Raw genomic sequence first — 15,409 nt, forward strand, 5'->3', positions numbered from 1 at the left:
TATTCTTTCACAGCTAACTCTGAACAATCACAATCAGGCCTGGGCCAGTTTTGCAAGTGTCGAGGTCTACCAAGCCTTTAAAGAGGTCATATCAAGTTGTTCCTATTATTATGAGTCCTAATGGGATGCCAGAGAAAGTCAGAGAAAGTGCCATGAGTTTTAGTTCAGCTGTATGGAGAATGGTGTAACGTAGGCTACCTACGTACCTCTGTAGGTGCTCCCTGCTAGTTCACTGAGTAGCAGAATGGTACAAGAAAAAAATGTGTGTGTTTGGATACATTTCTAGTCACAAATAGACAGAGTCATGCATGGAAAACTGAATCATCTAAAGAAGCTGACTGCAGGCTAGCACGACTGACTACTCAGCTAGTAGCTTGGTAAAAAAAAAGAACAGATCCATCACTTGGACAAAGACTCAAGCTATGATGTACCAAACCAAAAACAGATCTCAGCATCTAATCCCACTGGATGTAGGGAGTTGGTTGGGTGAACAAACTCCTGCCTAAGATCAGTAGCTGTTAGCAATCAGTAGCACTGCTGCCTGATGTTTAGTGTAACACAGAGCAGAAAGCTGACGTCGTTGTTTCTCCCTACATCCAGCGGGTGGCGCAGGTTGCTGCAATTGATAGTAGCCACACAGGCACTCATGCTAGAAGGAAACAAAGTACAACACTGTCATTCCATTGGCTGAGAGGTTACCAGGCGACTGTACCAAAAGGTGTTTCCAAAAGCAAGCAGAGTCCGAGCAGAGACTAAGTGTGAGCGCGAGGAGAAGTTTTGAGTACAAGCGTTGCAAGTTTTGACAAGAAAGACACGAAGTCCTGCTTTCAAAATAAAAATGTAAGCAAAAGTGTTAAAAGTCTTGAGAACTAAAGACATGGAATCCTGTTTTCAGACTGAAAATGTGTGCTCTTGGATTATGGCAGAAAAAAATCCCCCATATGTATATATCAAAAACAACTTAACAGAAATCTGACCTCACATATCTGACCTGTTGAAATTGGCCTCTGTCTTTTTAAGAACGTTTTACTCTTTCCAACACTCCACCTTCAGCACATCATCACAGTAATCCTTCTCCACTGATGTCCTTTACAATCATTCTTCTTGCATTGTAGTTTGCATGATAAGCTCAACAAATAAGCGGTTTCACCAGGTGTTTGCTAATTGCTGCTACTGCTAGTCTAGAGGAGCTGTGTGGGCAAAGCACAAAGAAAATCCAAGGAGGAGTTTTCGGTAAATAGGCGGCGCTTGGAGAGAAAGTTTTTTATGTAATCCTGAATGGCTGCCACAGGAGATTCCAGGATTTCTCAAACATGTATAAGTGATGAGGGAATAATATAACATGACATAAAACTCAAAAAAGTCAATTTTGTATAACACACTACCTTACTATAAAATTACTTAAGGTTTTGTCCAAATCCAGAGAGCGTGTCAAAACCATGATATCTTTCTTAAGTGCCATGCAAGGAGAATCTTATGCCGACTTCATAATCACTGGAGCATCACGTTGAGAAATGATTGAGGAGTTAAATAAATTATAAATGTGATTCATTAATATAAAATTATAACATCAGATAGGTCTGGAACTGGGATAATCGACATAAAAGGCGATGGAAATACAATTAGACCAACACCAATTTCTTCATTAAATCCAGACTTGGCTATGTCAAATGTCTGTTTCCATGAAGCAAGACAAAGTTGAAGCCTTGAGTGATAAAACAAGACCCTGAGCTTCAACGTCTACATGCAGTGAGGCTTTAAAAACATGTCTAGAAAGAGGGAACACTGAATCAATGCATATTGGAGCATATTGTGGGGTCCTGTGTTGTTGTGTTCAATCTTGGGTGGTCTGAGACAAATCTATATTTGTTTTGCTCCACTACTCTTCTTGGTGCTTTAGCACTCTTCTCAGAAGAAATATTCATTCAGTCCGAGTCTTTGCCTTGGCTCCTATCAGACCTAATTATGACTGTTTGGTGGCTGCAAACACAGCAGCTAACTCTCAGTCTGACATTTAGCCAGGACCCCAAACTCGGTCAGGTAAACAGCTAAACAAACTCATTTCTCTGTTACATTTTCTCAGTCTCCGTCTCATTATGAAACTTTTGCTGGTCTCTATTTAGAAAGCTATATCTGTAATCTCCAAAATGCAGAATTAGGCCTTGCTCTAGATTTGACATGATTCCAGGGTGTTACATGATTATTATTAAACCTTTTCGGTCGTCATGCAGGAAGGATTTCTGTCAGTTTATCCCAGGAATGCAAATAACAAAGGAATGAAGCAGATTTTCCAGGCAATGCTTTTGGCCTGCACGAGAACCGAAAGGTTTCTTGCAGAGATAGCTTTATGTATTTCGCAAACTGCATTTGCTGCTAAGCCGCCTTGCATGGCAGCCGTCAACAATAAACATCTAAAAGTTGTTGGTGTTTTCCGGTGCACCAATCAAAGCCAATTATTAGGAATTAAACACAGCAGCTTTCACAGGTCCATCACTATTAGAGTATAATCAAAAAGTTCATGTATTTGAGCCATTTGTTTTTTTTAAAAAAAGGGGGAATATTGTTGCATTCAGAGAAAAGTTTCATATCTCCAAAAATTTAACTCTTTGGGAAATTTTAAAAAATAACACAATTTTTCTTCGAAATCTTAATTCATATTGTTTGGTTAAAATTGCAAACTTACTCAATCAAGTATTAAGTGCAAATACTGTGGGTTTGTTGTGAGCAATATGAGCTTCAAGACTTTATCAGAATAATTTCTGTGGTATTTATTGCGATAAATAATAGCTAAAAATTCTTAACAATTAACAGCAGACGCAGCTAACCAGCTCATACCAGTTCCATCCAATCCAAACCATATAAACCGATTTAAACAATGCTCTTATCGAACGAGTGCTAAAGGAAAAATATATGTAAAATAGCAAAAGCAACATTGCAGTTTGGGAGGGTTTGTGAACTTCCATAAATTAACAATAAATACAAATTCTTCTTAACCTCTTCACTTTTTTTCCCCTGATAATAATAAAAAATACAATGACTGCCATCCCTGGGCATGGTTATACTGTTTTTATTGGTCTTATGTTTTAATTTTGACCTGGGTTTTAAGTTGTTAATAGCTGTAAGCCTTAATCATTTCTATTTAGAAAATTAAGTGATTGAACTTCATCCCAATGAGGATTGAATCCATGTAAGTTAAACTGTTGTATCTCTTTACAACAGGAGAATGATCCTGGAAGGGATCAATAAAGAAATATCTAATCTCATCCTAAACCTGCTTTTCAATAACATTCTTACTTGGTTCATTAATTCAGCTCCTCTTCACCTGTTGCTCTTCTAAATGCTGTCTGTGTAGCAAAGCAAACGTCAGACAGATTAGCCCCCCCGCTCTCCTCCTGACTTCTAGATGCCAGTAAACATTAAAGTTACAAACATTTGCCCTCTTGGATGTCACTGTGTCAATGTCACACCACAGACGGCCAAATGTTTTCAACAAATGCTGCAGCGGAGAAGTCTGCAGGGGGTAGAAGAGAGCCGCTGCAGCACGAGAAGGAAGGACCCGGTGCCACTTGAAATGAAGGGGGTTTATTGCTTAAATGACCCCAATTTAGATAGATATCTCAAACAAACCTCTGCATTTTGGTCTCATAAGGAAGGAATTCACCACAATGGCTTTGAGAAGGGCAGAACTGTAACATTTGTAAGGGGCCACTGGTCTCTTTTTTTTTGTCATGACAGCACTCCCATAGAGTGAAGTGATGTGAATTATCTCATTAGGGATTTTTTATTTTTTTTTGCACTGGATGCCCAATTAGCAGTGAGCTCTCTGAACAAGTTCAGACTGCTCACAGAGGTCTCTTCTGGGGAACAAAGAGCGTTTTAGACCCAATTAAACTTTAGGGGTAGGTAGAACCCCCTTCTCATTTATAATGCCTGCAGTACAGGAACATAGAAACTAAAGGGAAAACCTTCAGAGCCAGTTTGAAGAAAGCCTGAAGTCTAAAGGAAACTGTGCAAAAAGAAGCCAACTAGAAAGTCCTAGAAACAAGTGTCTTTCATTCAGGCTAACAGTGACATACTGTCATTGTGACTGATAGGAAGTAAGGCAGCTTTTCTAATTGGGCTTTTCCTGACCGATCCCACCGCAACAGCTTCTTTGATAACAGCAGCAGTTTTGAATCCAGTAGAAAATACGAATTACTCTAATTACAAACTTAGTTTTTTAAATGTAACGTTTTAATTTTGCCAATTTGTTTTCCTCTGACTAGAGGTAATGTTGAAGTTTCAGAGCGGCCCAGTCAAAGGCCTAACTTAAATCTGATAAAGAATCGGTGGCAGCTAAAGATTAGGGTAATGACAATGAGGGCTTCAAAACACTGGGTGCTCAGATTTTCTAGCAAAAACTGACACTTTTGTCTAGTCCTGCCTATGACTAATTTTGAGCTCAGATTAACGTGTTCATCCTGACAGATCAGGAAACGTCTCTTTAATAACAGCTCTTCCTCTAAATATACTGTCAGAGCAAGAATTTAAACAAACACGACTGGAGAAGAGCCCCGGGTTCATTTTGCAACCACACTGAGGAGAACAGTAAGGAAGGCCCGCTCTCAGATCTGCAGCAGATTTTGTCCATGTGAGGTTATGCTACGACAATAAAGGATGATTTCATTTTAAGGTTGTTCACAAAAAGTGTGCCAAGAATTACACCACACAAGCGTCATCAATGTTCACAATAAATTATCTCACTACGCCCCTCTACATCACAATGAGGCTTTAATCACTTCAGCTGCACAGCTCAAGGCTGCCTCATCAACTAAACCCACAGCAAACCAACTCGGAGGGAGGAACGCTTCACTGAGACAGGAACTGTGAATCGAGGCAGGAGACTTTTTTTTTGTAAGACAGGGTTCCTATATGCTGCATGTGACTGCAGGCTCCTGATAGATCATCAAGGTGGTATTTTATTTGGATTTTGACCCCTAAGAGCCTCGAAGGACAGGACTGCTACCTGAACCAAAAGGCCAAAGAGCATTTTCAGCTCAATGGTTCTCACAAACAAGCAACTTGGGGTTTAAACTTGGTGAATCTTTAGATTTAGCACATTAACAGGAACAGCAGAAAGATATTCTTCAAAAGAGACTTAATGTTTTACCTGAGACTGTGCATCTATCTCAACCAAGTGCAGGAATGCAGCTGTAATCTTTAAGGTTGTCACTTTTTAAAATCCAAAAGAAAGACCACAGGCTTATAAAAGAAGTTTTGGAGAATAAGGAAAGATCTATAAAAATATGCATGGTAGTGTTTGTACAGGTGATATCTCCTCATGAGGTTGGATGTAAAACTACAGAAGACATGAAAAAGTATTTATCCCACTAGCAGTTCTCATTTTTTCCTCTGTAGGTGATTTTTTAATATATATATTTACTTGCCAAGTCATCAAAGAAATCTTAATATCAAGCAAGGTCATGATGCCAACAGTCAACGATAGTGTTGATGGTCTGTGGCTGTTTTACTGATTCCAGACCTAAAAGACTTAATGGAACCACAAGTTCTGCTCTCTACCAGAAAATATTGAATGATAACATCTGACCACCACTTAACAACCTTAAGCTCAACCTCTCTAACATTATACAGCAAACAAGTAAGCTTACACCTAAATTGCTGGAAAGAAGTAAGGTTTTGGAGTGGTCTAGTCAAAGTCTAGACTTAGATCCAGATTGGAGTGCTGCAGCATGGCCTTTAACAGACCAATCCATGCTGGGTATCCCTTCAGTCTGGATGATTAAAACAAGGAAGAGTAAGCTGAAATTCCTCCACCGTAATGGAGAAAAAAAAACATTTCCAGTTGATGACAGAGGTTGCCACCAACGGTGGAATAAAAGATATTAGATTTAGGGGGCAGTAACTTTTCCTCATACAAACAGGTTGGCTCGGATATCTGTTTCCCTTCGATAAATTAAATTATCATTAGAAAACTGTTTCTATTTTTATCACATTAAATTCAAATCGTCATTTCAGCGATTCAAAGCTTCCAAGCGTCACGAAGAAGCAAAAATAAGACATTTTGCCAGGCGGAAAATGCTTCTTCATATTTCTGCATTTGCCTAAACCAGGAAGCTGTACTGAAGAAGACTTAAACCCTGTGATATAAATCCCAAACGCATTTCCAACACCCCAACGATGAAGCCAGATTGGTAGAGTAGAAGTTTGCATCTAAAATGTCATACGATGCCAATAAATGGGTCTGGTCTTTACAGTACAGAAAGAACCCTGATATTGACACAATATCGAGTCACACTGGCACCTATTGATATGCATGCCTGTTGCTTGTTGTGCTCCAATGATTATGAAAGAGGAACTGACTGGAATGTTAACTTAGAATGACAATAGATGGGGCAGTGGCTGGGATGGGTCATGATTCAGTCCGTGTGTGTCTGAAGACAGCCCAGTGATGTTTTAGTGATGAGGCTGGTGGTGCATCAACACAGACATGGAGCCGATGCCGAACTGAGTGAAGCCCCCCACAAACTTAACATGCATTTCAGACCTCACTGCAGTTCAAATTCTACTTGTAAACATCCTTCACACCAGGTCTGACGGCCTGCGGTTTCGTTTTCATCTCTGGATATCAGAGTAGACGTCTGATTATGCCTCCCGTTTTAGCCAACGAAGCAAATGACTGAGGTGGAAACGTGAAGTCGCTGCAATATTCCCAAACAAAAGGCGGCTTTAATTGTCTCCTCCACTGACTTCCCTTCCTTCCAGGGTGCTTGTCTACTCTCACTGCATGCAGACAACATAAAGAACCAGCAGCGCGCTCTCCGTTATTCTCTCCCAGCATCTCAATCGGGACCCCCGGGTTATGTCTGGATCAGTTCCGCTTACCATCGACAGCCCTGGACGGAGCGACCACCTCCAAGCTGTTCAGGAATCCCAGGAAAAGCAGCCCTGCCGCCAACACGTTGGCCGCGATGCGCAACATTGTATCCTATCTGCGATGGAGCCTGCACATCAATCGCCCCTCGGTTCCTGTCAGGCTGTGGAGGCTGCACACTAGGGCGACGACGTGTAGAACCGAGCCCGGGGGGCAGAAGATGCTCCTCAGCCGGAGGTGTGCGCAGTCTCTGCTGCTGTCTGCCCACTCAGAGGCTGATCTTTCTTTCTTTTCGTTTTTTTTTTTTTTTTTGGAGAATCTCAATACGAGGAGCTGAGGCTTCTCCCAGTCCGCTTCTGAGGGGTGAAGATTAGGGGGGTCCGTGGGTGCATGGAGAGTCCCTGCCACAAAGGCTAGCAAGCTGAGCTGAGCATCAGGCTAATAACCCCCGGTCTGCAGCCTCGATGATGATGAAGAAGAGAGAGCAGCAGCAGCAGCAGCAGCAGGGCTGGCGCCTGTGATCAGGCAGTTTGTCCGTCTTTTGTTCTCCCTGCGCCGGTGAAGGAGCCACAGGGGGCGGGGGCGCATAAAGACGCGGATCAAATGCTCCTCTCCTCCCCACCACCTCTGCTGCCGCTGGCCGCAGATTGAGCCTCTACCCCGGAGCTCAGTCAGTCTGAGTCTGACGTCGGAACATCAGCTGGCCCTCCTTCTCCTCCTCCTTCTCCTCCTCCTCCTCTTCCTCCTCCTTTTTCCATGTCCCTCATTCACCTCTTCTAAAATCACACTCGCATATAATGGCTTCAGACTGATGAATTTCAACCCTCATCTGACCCACATACTTCATTTCTTAATAAAAAAATAAAAAAAATAAAAAAAAAGACAAACAAACATATTTTTTATGTTTTTTACATCTTAACAAAAAACTTCAGCACCTTTTATTGTTAAATCACAAAATACAATCCAGTGCAAACAATTGGTTTCAGAGGTCACTTAATGAAGCAAACTGAGCATACAGCTGTTCCTCAGAGTGTTGGAGAACATTAGTGAGCAAACAGCATCATGAAGACCACGAAACACAACAGACATGTTGGTGATGAAGTTATGGAAATGTTTAAAGCAGGTTTGAAAATCCCCAACATTGTTCGATCCATCATTCCAAAATAAAGAGAAACCGACCGAGACAAAGCTGTCTACCCAAGCTGATATTTTGGGCAACGAGAGCTCTAGAGGAACTGCAGAAATCCACGGCTCAGGTGGAAGAATCTGGCCTTTTTGGAAAATATAAGTACTGCAAGGAAATCCTAAGGAGTTCTATTTACAGTTTGTCACTGTAAATAGACAAACTGCAAATAGTTTGTCTATTTGGCCTGCAAGAGACAATGCAAATATGTGGGAGACAGACAAGCTAATGCTGCATATCACCCTGAACGCACCCTCCCTATGGTGAAACATGGTGGTGGAAGCGTCATGCTGTGGGGATGACAAGAGGAAAACCGATGTAAACAGTCACTCTCCATTAAATCTTTCGAAAAGTGAGACCAAATATCAGTCAAAATTAGTGGAGGCATACTACAAAAACGAGGGGTTTTTTTGGAGGATGTGCCTCCAAAAAAGTTGAATGCAAATGTTGAGTTGTTGAGTTGAATGCAAATGCACACCACACTATTTTATTTGTAAAGAATTTTTGTCATTGATCCTACTGATACCTCACAAGCACATGAAAACAGCAATTACTGCTATGTTGGGGTTTTTTTTTTTTATTGCGACATGCTTTCAAATTAGCAGCATATAATCTGATAAGCATCAAAGATAGCAAAGAATAATTGTGCTACTTGCATTAAACTAATCCAGAACATCTTCAAGAAGGTGTTCTTGGTGAACATTTCAGGAAATCTAAATTATAACTATAACTTAAAAATACATGTTTAAAAAAAAGAGAGACAGCATTGCCCTTATTATACATTCTCTCAGATCTCAGATCCCAAATTACAGAGTAGACTTCTGGACTGCAGATCCCTTCGCCCTGAAGGTGTTTGCCTATAGGTGCTTCCCTTTCAAGTTGTGTTGCTGCTAACTAGCTGGCCTCAGGCCATCCCCTCTGCTGCTCCCCACACTTGGAGCTGGGCCAAGCCACTGTTGTGGTTGTCCTTGATGCCATTAGATTTAGTTCCTTCCCCGGTTCTTAGAAAGAGTACACCATCGAGGAACGCAGCTGGCAGGGATAGTCGCTGTGCAGCCAGTTTGATGTAAAAGGTAAAGCGCAGTGTACATCCGCTGCAGGTTCTGGCTGGAGAAGGTCGTGAATCATCAGGTGAAAGTCTTTGCATTTGACTGACAAGGATTTAGTTTTCCTCATGTGTGAGTATGATATTTATTCAAGAATCACACAGACTAGACATCAAATATTTATCTTAAATTGGTACCAGTGTGCTGACAGCTTTTTGCATTTCATGGCACTTTCTTGTGGAGTTTTCCTTTACAAATAAGAGAAAACCTTTAATGTTCATATACAGATTAAGCTATAAAATAGCTCTCCAAGGACGTCCTTTCTGGTTGGCTGGTTACCAGCATGTGAGCTTTCAAAGGAAACCTCTTAATTATCTTAGCTGTTAATAAGAAACGTTGAAAGAAATGGTACAGAGAACAGTCATGCTTACGCATCCAGGGACTGCATGCGTTGTATAGAATTTGTTACTTTTCACATAGAAGGCAGTCAGTGAAATATGTTCAGTCTGTGGAAGATGTTCAGTCTGTGGAAGGGAAAATGTATCCCCAAAATGAAATGTTTGGGCATGAAGGGTTTCATCTTCTTCTAACCCTTTGATGCCCCAGAAAATGTCTCTCTTCTCTTGGCTCCATCTTAACACTGAGGCTGTTGTGAACTGTCAGAACCTCCTGCACAACTTTTGCTATATTTTTGGATCCACCAAGTTTTTTTTTTCATCCATCTTGTCAAAGCAATCAGGTACTGCGGTTCACATGAAGATATAATCCTCTCCATCCCAGTATGGGACAAGGCAGAGTGGAATTGATTTTTAACTAAGTGGCAAAACAGAAAGCATGTCTGCTGTGGGTTTAAGAAAAGTCGGTCACTTCGACATTTTAATGACTGAAAAGACGACAGTGTTGCTCTGAAAGCTAAACCCAACATTTCGTTTCTGCACTTTGAACTAGCAACACACAGGTTTAATTAATTAGCCTTAATCAGAGCTTGTTTGTGTTATTCTTGATTGAGTTCATACAATCAAGCATAACACAAAGGAAGCGTTATCCTAATTGTGAAGGATGTCGATGACTGTCTTCCTAACATCTATCTAGTCAGCGGTCTTCACCTTGATTGTGTCCTACTAGGCATTTTTAAGTTTATGCAACCTTTGCAGGCATTTTAAAATAAATGTAAGTTAATTCGCTGATTAGGGAGTGACACCTCACGCTTGCAATATTTAACTTTTTCACAATATTTAAAATTTCTAAGACTAATATTTATGGTTTTCATTATCTGTGAACCATAATCTTAAGAACATCATGAAATAAACGTTTGAAATATTTAACAATTGCAATTATACATTTGTTTCACTTTCTGAAGTGAGAAAAATATTTGTATATTTTTACAACATTCTAATTTCTTGAAAATAAAGACTTGTCATAAAATGTCATAAAAACGAGGGAATGAGGAAAAGCATTACGCACTTAAAATAAATGAATAAATAAGGAAATGTTTGAATTATTTTACTGGCTAGTTTAAAAAGATGAGTATATTAAAAGCATTTAAACTGTTAAAGGTGCAAAATAAAATAAAAACGATTAGTGATTTAACTTTACAAATGTGACAAAGTAAATAAATTGAGATTTATTAGATTCAAATAATAACTGAGGTTCAATTAAAAGCCAGGCTAAAAAGAAAAATCGATGCGAAAGCTTTTATGAGGAAAAAAAAGTTGGTAATACATGGTTTTATTTCAACAAAACAAAACCATTTATCACTGATCACATGCAGCAGTGGCACAGGACACGCTAACGTTACAAACAACTGGCATAGAAATACCAACCAAGGACAAGGACTGATATCATTTATGGCATAGCAATGGTGCTCCAGAGGCTCACATGTACTTTTCTTTCTCTTCTCCACTGTTGCATGAATGTTTTTTTCTTTCTGATTCCTGTTGGCACTTCTGTTCAGTAGCTTATATGATGAAGCTAACATGTTAGCTTCAGAAATGTATCTTTTGTTTTGTCTTTTTTGCAGATCAGCTCAAAGTTTGTTTTTTTGTTTGTTTTTCGAGACAACAGCTCGAACCATGATTTCTAATTCTTATAAAATAGCAGCTGATTGATTTCTTCATTATAAATGGATTTTTGTGGCCATCCAAAAACTGAGCCCCTGCAGTCCATGATGCCTAAAACAGAGAACCTGATTGCCAGCTAAAGACGATACGGTAGCAAAAGAAGGCGAGCCAAAGGGCAGGAGAAAGAAGATTGGTGTTTGAATTATTTTTCTCATTTTTCCATATGAAATGTGAGAGCTGCGCTGAACGGGGCGAATAACTTTGATGCTTTGAAGGGAATTCATTTGGAATATTTGGAAAGATGTGGTTCTTGGAAAATATGTCCAGCTCCAGTGTGTCTCCTTCAAACTCTGTGGCCAGTCAGGCAAGCTTTAGAGATACTCTAACGTCCCTTCAAAGGCCCTCTCTCAAAAGAAAACATATAAAGCGAAGTGATCAAAAGCCAGGAAAGCTCAAAGGAATTTATTTAGAAATGTGAAGGTTCTGTGTAAATGCTTAGATTTTTAAATAATAAAAATCAGGAGGTGGACTCACTCACACATTCCTGCTTTCTTGACTAAAGAACACAGTTATGCAACCCTACTTCCACAAAGCTGTCCTCCTTATTGCCCTGATCTCTTTAAAACTGCACAAGGACACTTTAAACAGGCTTTTTCATTTGTTAACAGTCTCCTCACTTCATCCAGTTTGGGACATCAGGCCTCACAAATGTCAGGCCCCACCTGCTTTAATGTTATTCAATTCAATTAAAATTCAAGAATGTTTGATTAATTCCAAAGGAAAATTAGATATTGTAACTCGTTTTATCAAAGGTTCTTCAAAAAGAGTTGCTCTGGATGCTGATAGCTGTGGGCTATCAGCATAAATATTTATGCTGATAAATATTGGCAGCCTGTGGCAGCTTGTGGCAGCCTGTGTTGCAACGCTCTGAAGAAGCCTCTGACTGAAAACACTCCGTTTCAATCCGTTGTTGCACCATCATCTCCACAGGTTCCTCAGTCGTCTCCAGAACAGAACCAACCGGTTGTATCAGGTTGTTGAGCCTCTCTAAGTCCCTGATGAAAGGCGTTTAACATCGTTTCCTTCAAGCTTAAAATACTTTCCACAGTTCTTCAAGCTTGACAAGAGTTATTTGAATTCAGATTCCGTTCTCAGACTTTCATTTTCCAGTTTGGAGGTATGCGTTTCATTTATTTGGATGTAAGCTTGGTTTGAGTGTGAATCTAAAAAAAATTTTTTTACTTTATCTTCATCTTTCCGGCAGACTCTGTTTTGGATGAAAGCATGACGTTACCACCACCATGTTTCACTGAGGTATATTTTTTTCTTTTTACATTGAGTGATATTTAGTGTTGCTTTTATAACAAAATTTTTGTCAAAGGTTCTTCAAAGGTACATTTTGTGTAAAATGCACCTGTTGGAATGGATTCAAAGGTTTTGCTTTAATCAGAAACATGTTCTGCTGCCACAAGGTTTCTGGGAGATCTTAGCCATTTGTGGATGTTTTATATTTTATTTCAGAAACATTGCTTCTCCTCTGTCAAGGAGAAAACAGGAGATAATTCTCACACAAATGCTACATGACAGAAATTCCTGCTGTTCTCCTTTAGTATTGCTGTCAAAGTCTTGGCAGTTTGTCTGACAAATTTCTGTCTTTTTTTTTTTTTCATTTATTTTAGAGAAATGTCCAGTTTTTCTAATGTCACAATTGGTCTGTATTTTCTTAGAATACTAATGACTATTTGGGGCTGAGGGGCTTTCTTGCATTCGTACAGGTGATTGCTTTGGATTTATTGCAAATGTGTTGCTTTTATTTAATTAAAACTGATGCTGAAATTGAATCTGGATGTTAAAATCAATGGATAATTGATATTGATATGCGGCCGGTGCAGCAGCCATCTGTGGCTGAAGCTGTCTGGGTTATTTCTGATCAGGACTGCCACCTAGTGGGTCTGCACTGGAAGTGGCCACCTTGTGCTCCAGGAACAAAGGGTTCTTTGTGCCGCAAAGGAGGAAAAAAAAATGTTTTCAAAGACTAGACTCTTGGCATAAAATTAAAATGTTGCTCATTAACCTTTCAGAGAGGCTTGATGAAACCATGTGAAGAAGAAACAACGAGAAGGACAGAGTCAGGGTATGTAATAACCTTCAGGGCAGAGTGATCACAGACCTGATCTGAGTCAGAAAAGGTTATTAGGACTCGTCACGGAGGGTAATCTCAATCTCTGCCTGATTTGTCGCCACTTGGGAGGAAACTGCAGTCCTGATTAAAACCACTTCATTTAAGCATAATGAGACCGTCACACTTGCAGAGGCAGACACTTGATACGGCACTTTAAACAAAAAGCTGTTTGATGTCAACTCAGTCGGGACTGTTAATTATCCCCTCTCTCTTTAAACTTTGCCCATTCAAGGCTGAAGCTTTCCTAAGCGGCTCACCGTTAACTGGAAACAGACGCAGAAGAGCACAGAGCCACACAACATCTTTCAAAATGAGTACTCAAAGTAAACACGTAAACTGCTCAGACGTCACCAGACACTAAAACCCAAACCACAGGCATGTGGCACACATGCTGTTTACATAACCCTGGAAGCTCGCTGCCTAAAGATGGCACTGTGTCCTCAGCTTCGGCTGCATTTTGCGACAGAAGAAACTCTCTCCGTAACTTCCTCTGCTTTAATAGATTATTTAGCTATGAAGAAAGTTGTTTACCAACCCAAAGTAAGCTTATTGAACGCAATACCATTTCCAGGCCTTGTGTTCCTGCTGTTTCACTTATATATATATATATATATATATATATATTTTTTTTTTTTTGTTGTTGTTGTTGTTGTTGTTGTTCTTTTCCGGTTCCTGCCTTCTTGCTCTGTTGCATTTTCTAATTCTCCAAACTCAAAGACATATTAAAACAGACTTACAAGCAGAAAACCCCAGTTGACTTCAGTTCTTAAAGTTTTACTTTTGCCTTTACCTAACAAATGCACATTCACCACACAATTCCAGCTGAGACATCTTACAAGTTTGTTTTTTTTAAGCACTCTGAATGAAAGCAAACTTAAATTCTCCTTGGTGTTCGTTTGGCCTAATGACATCACAAGAGGCATCAAAACCGAGCTGCTCGGCTGGCATTAATTAACAAATTTTCTTGCTGATTATCAAGGCGTGACAGATTTTAACAGGGATTCTGATAGCGAGACCAAGACAAAAGCAATAAAAGCATTTACAAGACCATCGCCGTAATCATAATGTAGTCGTTGCTGTGGCCGCTCATTAGCAAGCTAACCTCTAACTCTGCTCCACAGTGACTGCTTGTGCTGGTGAGCCTTCATTTTTTTAGTTAGGTGGTCTTCCTTCGACAACATTTAAGTGACGCCAGACTTGTTTGCTTGCAGATACTTAACCACATGCTGTCTGTCCAACACTGCGGACCAGCTGGCAACAGGTTAAGGTGGAGAAACGTTGATGTGTGCGTTCATCCATCTAAACGCTGGCATTAGCTGGAGGCAGAGTGAGTTGAAATAACTCATTTAGCTTTCCTTTTGTGTTGCACAGACACAAAAAACGTCCATATATCTTCACAGGAAAGTGCTTTTCCCTCGTGTTTTTCTATTCATCTTTTCATCCTCAACACATAGAAGCACAGGTTACATTTTCAAAGAAAAGAAAACAGTTTTGCTTCATTTGAAAACAGCCAGAAGTTTCACATTTAGTTTAAATTTATAAAAACAGATGTTACTACTGTGTGCTTTGGTGGAAAGAAAAAAAACGCATCTAGCAGGTTTGAGACCAAGACGATACTTTTTAACATGGAGGCTTTTTAAGGATTTTGATATTGAAGTTTTAGCAAGTTGCAGTTTTCAGTGAGTTCCAAGATTTTTATATATAAAAAAAAAAAAAAATTCCCTTCTCACCCTCCGCGGGTGGTCTGTTTCATCCTCTGAGCTCGGGTCCTCTACCAGAGGCCTGGGAGCTTGAGGGTTCTGCGCAGTATCTTGGCTGTGCCTAGAACTGCACATTTCTGGACTGAGATGTCTGATGTTGTTCCTGGGATCTGTTTGAGCCACTGCTCCAGTTTGGGGGTGACTGCCCCGAGGGCCCCGATGACCACAGGCACCACTGTGGTCTTCACCTTCCAGGTCTTTTCCAGTTCCTCCCTGAGGCCCTGGTACTTCTCCAATAATAATATATATATATATATATATATATATATATATATATATATATATATATATATATATATATATAATA

At 40.0% G+C, this 15,409-nt stretch overlaps 1 protein-coding gene across 7 annotated transcripts in view; it reads right to left on the reverse strand.

Moving 5' to 3' along the window:
- The window catches only part of LOC103465345 (low-density lipoprotein receptor-related protein 1-like), a 110,972-nt gene extending 103,380 nt beyond the window's left edge, over positions 1 to 7,592 (reverse strand). For all 7 annotated transcript variants that reach the window (XM_017304763.2, XM_017304762.2, XM_008410078.3 and 4 more), the window contains exon 1: positions 6,883 to 7,592. In XM_017304763.2, coding sequence (XP_017160252.2) covers positions 6,883 to 6,979 — 97 coding nt within the window. In that variant the 5' untranslated portion in view covers positions 6,980 to 7,592. The remainder of the gene's footprint in view (positions 1 to 6,882) is intronic.
- Between the last annotated feature and the right edge of the window lie 7,817 nt (positions 7,593 to 15,409).

The sequence above is a fragment of the Poecilia reticulata genome, chromosome 5 (assembly GCF_904066995.2).
Source record: "Poecilia reticulata chromosome 5, P_reticulata-male-v2, whole genome shotgun sequence".
In the NCBI taxonomy this organism is placed as follows: domain Eukaryota; kingdom Metazoa; phylum Chordata; class Actinopteri; order Cyprinodontiformes; family Poeciliidae; genus Poecilia; species Poecilia reticulata.